Source organism: Cariama cristata, unplaced genomic scaffold (genome assembly GCF_000690535.1).
Source record: "Cariama cristata isolate BGI_N322 unplaced genomic scaffold, ASM69053v1 scaffold2617, whole genome shotgun sequence".
NCBI lineage: Eukaryota > Metazoa > Chordata > Aves > Cariamiformes > Cariamidae > Cariama > Cariama cristata.
In genome coordinates, this window is record NW_009624794.1 from 6,998 (window position 1) to 13,947 (window position 6,950).

A 6,950-nucleotide genomic window follows, 5' to 3' on the forward strand; every position below is an offset into this window, starting at 1 on the left:
AATAATGTGTTGACAGATGAGTCTTCCTGGCATGCACTGCTTCCTATAGGAATACAAGGTATACAATTTATTTAGCAGTCATTACCATGCTGGAAAGCTACCGTAGCCCTAACACTGAACCCCCGAAACATCACAGAGCAAGACAGCAAGGTAAGTGACATTAATTTCCGCTGTACTTTTTTGCATACTAGCATTTTCCACAAACTGTAGAAGTTATTTACAGAAGAGCTGCACAGTAGGAGAACTCCAGCGGCACTTGTGTTTACCACCAGCTCAAAAAGAAATGCTTTTGGTGTGATTTCTACTCCTACCCTAACTGTTAGTTTAGCCATTCTGCTTTTCATTTGCAGTCCTCATTTCCCACCATGCCGCCGTAATGCGTTAAATACATAAAGCCACAGTCACTTAATACTATCTTCCCAATCCTCATTCAGATTTTCTGGCACACGTGAAGTCTCGATTTAGAAGAGGAGGTCGCATCTTTCCATACTTTGCAAGACAACCCCTTGGCACAGTCACATCGTTGGAAAATCTCCAGTCCGTGGGACCCTTTCTTGCGCTGTTTGGTGCACACCTCCCCCTGATGCAACACAGGCTTGCAAATTTTGGTCCAGAAATGGCGAGCACAGCAGTGTCCCTCAATACAGTCTGATGACCGTAGGCAGGGATCGCCTTCGTGTCCTAAAAAGAGCAACCAAACTATTTTACCTCACGGGAAAACATGAAATTACAGACTCGGTGCAGACTGATGCAAATGAAGCTCAGAAAAAAGGAGAGATGATATTTCCATCTGTGGCTATTTGAAGGATGTAAATACAAGGGAAGATATGCATTAGGAAGGTTCAAGGGGGTAATTAATGAGACCTGCCATAAGACTTAGTAAGGAGAAATTCAGCTGCAGGATTGTAATCAGAATTCTAAGTGCCTAATTACATGACTGTTACAAGAGAAAGATGTGTGCAGTCTTGCACAACTGAAAAACGGATTGTCAGTCTGCCACCGATACAGAGAGGAAAGCAGATGCTATTTCAATCACAGGAACTGTTGGTTGATGTTACATCGCTTTTTGAGTCGTGCTGTGAATTCTCACGATAGACATTGACTCACTGTGAAATTACTGCCTATTTCTGGTTTGCATTGCTGTCTCTTAACAGCAATAACACAATTCGTAACATGAAGGAACAAAGCATTGTAGTGCAAACGTGATCTTACCTTTTATGTGTGACAGCTTGGAGCGTGGCCTCCCTAGGTTTTGCCATCCCAAATCCTTGCTAGCATAATGACCGTTCTTCTTGTGGCGTGGCCCTTCTAGAGCAGGGATGTGAGGTGTAAGGATGCTTTCGGTTACTGGTATGCAAATACCTGCAAGGAAAAGAGAGCCAGTCACAGATTTGAACAAGAGGAAAAGCAACCAACAGACATACACAGACCAGGACCAGGGCCACAAAAGTGGTGGGGCTTGGCCTCAGTGATGCTCAGCTCTAATCACACCTCCGTCCCTGATCACATTTGTGAATCAAACCACATTGAATGTAGTGCTGTGATTTCAAGCAGCAGCAGCAGCATTTTTGGGTTTCCTCACCCCAAAATGGGAGAAAGTCTGGTAGTACACAAGCCTTAAACATAGAAATACTATTAAAGAAAATAAAGTGGATTGGAATTAAGTAGAAAATGAAATTTTCTTGATTTAGAAAAAGAAGCATAGTCACCCAGAAAAAAAATACTGTTGCTGGGAACACTCAGAGACTTAGACGCTGTCAAAATGCTGATTTTAAGGAGGAAAACCAAGAAATGACTGATGTACCATTGTTGCAGCGGTTCCCAGGGCAGCACATGCCATCTCTGTGGCAACGCTTCTTCTTCCTCCGGCACATCATGCATGCAGATGTTGCTTGATGAGGACTGTGACAGTATCGCCCAACTTCGCATTCCTTATCATTGGTGCAAGGATAGGCCTGGTGGGTAAAAGAAAAGTTTAGTGAAGCACTCCTTTGTACAAGGCATGTACACGCAGCCCATTTAAAAAACAAAAACCAAGCAAACATGGAAACCCCCAAAGAAAGAAAGTGACAGTTGAGGTACCATTCACTGGGGCCAGGAGATACAGGCAGGGATGTGTCACTGCAGTCCTGTAGCAACCTTTAAGCTCATGCTACTGGTGAAGATGTATCTGCTTAAAGAATCGGGGAGATGACAGAAACGGCTCCCTTCGCAGTTTCATCTTTTCTTGCCTCAAACATATGTTGGCACGACAGAACTCCTATTTTTGTGAGTTCAGACCTCTGATTCCTAGACAAGAGCTTAAAACTCCACAGTGAAGAATAAACAGAGCCATAAAACTCCTCTCGGTCAGTAAAAATCCTCAAACACACCCACCAATAGGTGACATTTTAATTTGAACTCCAAGGAGGCATTTTCCTGTGATAGGTGTCAAACACACTGATGGATAATGAATTCACCCTTCTCTACACCACATTGGTACAGGCTCCTCTGCAATTGCACCTCCCCACTGGCCCACACCTGTTGGACTCCTTGGAAACAAACAAACATCACTGGTCAGCATTTCACTTTGATAACCTTTACTTCACTTACGGGCTTAGTATACTCCTTAAACTTGCCACCTGCTAAACAACACCCTATGGGTATGCAGTAGGGAATATATTATGGAGCTCAAACGGACTCGCACATGTAATTCCCTGCACGCAGATACACACATATACAATTCTATAATCATCAAAACCAACATACTCTTACAGGAAAACTAACTTCTAAAAGAAGGGTGTGAAAGTACTATATTCTCCCATAAAGACAGAGGAAGTTCATTCCTACAAACGAAAAAGACATGATGCTTTAAGGAGTTGTAACAACACAGACCGCCACATTCCAGCATCCTTTCTGCTGACTCCCACACAGCTACAACTATGCTCTCTGTCTGCACCTAATTTTACTGCCTATTAAATTAATCATAGATTTTTTTTCATTCCTTAAAATTATACTTGAGCAATTTGTTTAGATAAAAAGATGAGAATAAATTTTGGGCACTTTCTGGAAAATGATGTTTACACTTCAACTAATTTTCTCCAGCATTTTACATAAATCAAAGTTTTGCTGTCACTGTTTTCAAAATGACTCTTGCAATTAATCATTCACCACAAACAAAAAGCTCAACTGACTAATTTTCAATGTAGGCTGATTACTTTTCTAATTATATTTTAAATCGAGGCTTGATTGTATTGCTCTCAGAAAAGAAAAACTTGGAGGCTGTTGAGAATTTGCTCTGCAAGTTGTTCTTTTAGATGAAGTTCTTGTTTCTCTGTCTTTCTGCCGTTCTGTTGAGAATCGCAGAAGAAACAGGAGGTCTGATAATAAAAATAAGCAAATTTCTCTAGTGCCATTAGTAGGAGGAGGAACCATACCATTTCTCCTGTGATTTCATTAGTTGTTTTCTATGTCAAAATTTCCTTTACAGTACCAAAAGTGCTGGCTGGGTATTTCCCAAGTGCTGCTGCCGCATTACTTCTGCCCTCGGAATACGTGTCTTTGAAGAATGATTCCGGAGTGCAGCTGTTTGGAGTAACCTGACGTATGGGTAAGTCTTTCTCCCTTAAGAATAGACATTTATTCTTGAGAAAGCCAAAGGCGGCCAGATCTTTTAGCTAGGAGTAGCAATAAGAGACAAAGGCAAGCACCCACCTGTTCAGTACTCTTATGGCATTAAGTGGCTTCTACCTACTCTACCAAAGCAGAACTACATGCTCTCCCCTAAACCTCATCACTTCTTTCCCTCATTTTTCCAGAACGGAATCATTAATGCTGACTTACCATTTATGATATAGTTACCACAAAAGTAAGGCTTCCCTGGCTTAAATGAGACCTTACTAAACTAAGGATCTTACAATGCAGAAAAGCAATTTTATATAGACCTGTGCATGATTATACTGAGTTTGGAAAACACTAACTCTGCTAGCTGGGGGAAATGCAAATAAAAAACAGATGGACTAGCTAAAACCTGGAGATGAAGGCATTTTAGACCCTTGTCTGTCATCAAGACCTTCATAACCGCATCTTTTTTCCAATATGGGCATGTGGTATACACCTGCAACTTGTCAGCAAGAAGCCTACTTGCAGTTTTCTTCTGGTTCCTCAAATAGCTTTTAAAAAAAGAATTCCCTGATCCTGAATGGTGCTAATGAATTCTCTCACATACCACATCTAGTGACTGTTTTACTTTTGGCTTTTAGGCTGAGTGACATATAAAAGATATTTTAAGATATGCATCTAATTGCCAACTCTCAGCTTTAAGAATGGTAAAAGTAAGAAAAGACAATTTTGACATTAAAAATTGCTAAGGAAAGTGACCTAACTCAGCCTTCAGTCCTACTCTAGAGCCCCATCCTAAATAAAGATGACGCTTTCGAAATGAAAAAATAAGCCAAAACATTGACCTGCCTAAGGAAAAGTACTGCAGCACATCAAAAAATAATTTTGTGTTACGTGTAGCTCAGACAACAACTGGCAAGTCCATTGAAAACCCCAAAAGACCAGCTGCCAGCCAGCTATAGGAAAAACCCTCTTGCAACTGTCTGATGCCATCAGTTGCCTTGATCTTGCTTCCAAAACCACCATCCATTTCGTATCCTAGCTATCAATCACAGGGCGCTTGGAACAAAAACGCCTGCATAGCCTTGTGTCTGTCTCCTAGTCACTAGACATACACTGGAATAACTCCCACTCCCAGCAAAGTAATTTCTATCACTGTGCAGCATTCAGTATTATAACACAAACATAAAATAAAATAATACAGTGTGTACATCGCCTTGGCTATCAGGAGGGAAAACGCGTTCATAATTCTCCCATTGCTGGCAGCAGCTGAGCCAATCTAGGTACAATTGTGTATTTATTTTTTTTAAATACAAGATAAAGAAAGCATACTTGTAAAAATGTACATGCTAACAATTGTCTACACGAGTCAAGGTTTTCAAAATCTCCTACACCACGCTGCCTGAAACACAGTCTTTACGTTGAGAGAATTGCAGAGAACATTTCCTATATACAACACAAAGACACAGATCAGTCCCAGATGGAGAGGGGAAAAAGCAAGCTGTAAACCAGCTCTACTTCCCCAGCAATGATAACGAATTCTACAAGGCACATCATCCCTTCACATTCTTCAGCTATACATATCATTTTTCTGGTTGTAAATCTCTATCCACTAAACACGGCTTTGATATCATGGGAAACCAGATGAAACTGAGATTAAAATATGTAGCACTCCTTGAAGCTGCATTTAAACAATCCTATTTAATTTTTTTTTAGCCCAGATTACAGGCGATGAAGTCACCCATAGCATGACATAAACTAGATTTGCCTGTGATAATGAGCCACATTTTCAAAATGTGTTGTCTGATTAAGAGCATTGCTTGCTGAGATGTTTTCTCCTCAGTCATTCCAATTACTTTTGTATCCTTGTATAAAACATACTGTTGAATGCGTGTCCAAAAACATGCAGCAAAGATGTACCGGATTTTTTGCAATGTTGGAGGATTCAGGCTAGATATTTAAACGGGCGCTGCTCCTGCTGTGCCAGGATGTCCCCTGCATCAGTCCATCAAGACCAACCCTTGCCAGCCAGGTCATAGCAACACGTAAGTGTTAAACTTCTCTTTTTGAGAGAGAGAAAATGAATCTCCATTCCTGTCCTTCCTGAATTTATATTCAAAATGCTAAAAGCGAACGATAGAAATACTCAAGGAAAACAGCGCGGATGATAAAGGAGAAAAGCTGGGGATTTTTATAGTTGAACAAGTCCCTCCAGGCTACCGAGGCTCTGCCTTTTGTATTAACTTCACAGTGAGGCTGAGGAAGGGACTAACTAACTTGTGTGACTAACGCCATTCCCTTGATTGGAGGAGCGCGCAGGAACGAGGTTTATTTCTACCTTTCTCTCCTCCTTTTGGCAGAGGAGATCTAACTTAGCACCTTTTCACGGTGCAATGAGGTTTTCTTGATATTTTTGCTGGAGTCATTTGCTCTCCTGTGTATTTTGTACAGTCATCCTGAGCCACAGAGTTTCACCGCAAGCTGGAGCAACACTCAGTGGTGGGACTGTTGTGCTATGGAGTCCGTCAGTCCGAGTCTCTTTGTCTGACACTATAAAACGTAACGGAGAAGCACTCCAGGGGGAGATAAAGACAGACACTGTAATGTGCTGAAGGGTGAGTGAGTAGACTGATGGCAGATGCACTTTATTGAGCTTTGGGAGATAAGGGCTTGAATTTCAGCATAGCCTCCAGCAAATATTTGAAGACAATATTCCCAGCCAGTGGCTTAGTCACCAGGCTCTCATTTGCTCATATTATGATGTCTCATTTGTTTTATGCTGAAGCTACTCCACACCGTTACTGGCTAACGATGTCAGAGAAAGACAGGAAGAGGCACTGGCATTTTTACCTAGGCTGTGTCATCACCTCTCCAGCACAAGCAGTCCTAGACACTGCTGGCTTCAGACCCACCTTCAACATGGAAAGGAACGGTGCCTAAATAAGTGATTTGGTGGACTAGATATCAGTAGTGACTCCCCCAGAAGCAGTTAACTATATTTTAAAAAAACAAAAACCCAGCACATCATAAAGTCCAAGTGCAGAGTCAGTCCTGGCAGGAGATCATGGCTACTACCACTCCCAGCAGAAGAAACAGCATAGAGGTTATTCATTACCCTTTTACTGTGGATGCTGAGCAGCACTCAAGAAGAAAAGTAGTTTCATGTACCACATCAATGACAACATCACTGCAGTTAATGTACTGGACACTCAGCCAGCTTCTGTCTCATGCAATCATCCTGTGATGATACTGGGGACTGAGCTGAAGAACACAAGAAAAGCCATAGCCAGTTGTACAGCCGGAAAGTAAGAGCACTGTAGAGCTACCAGGTCAATCCTTCATCACTCTTT

At 41.6% G+C, this 6,950-nt stretch overlaps 1 protein-coding gene across 1 annotated transcript in view; it reads right to left on the reverse strand.

The window, feature by feature from the left end:
- Positions 1–430: 430 nt before the first annotated feature.
- Positions 431–6,950, reverse strand: part of DKK2 (dickkopf WNT signaling pathway inhibitor 2) — a 42,450-nt gene continuing 35,930 nt past the window's right edge. The window contains exons 2-4 of the mRNA XM_009703303.1: positions 1,805–1,955; positions 1,213–1,362; positions 431–681 (exon numbers count right to left, since the gene is read on the reverse strand). Coding sequence (XP_009701605.1) covers positions 431–681; positions 1,213–1,362; positions 1,805–1,955 — 552 coding nt within the window. The remainder of the gene's footprint in view (positions 682–1,212; positions 1,363–1,804; positions 1,956–6,950) is intronic.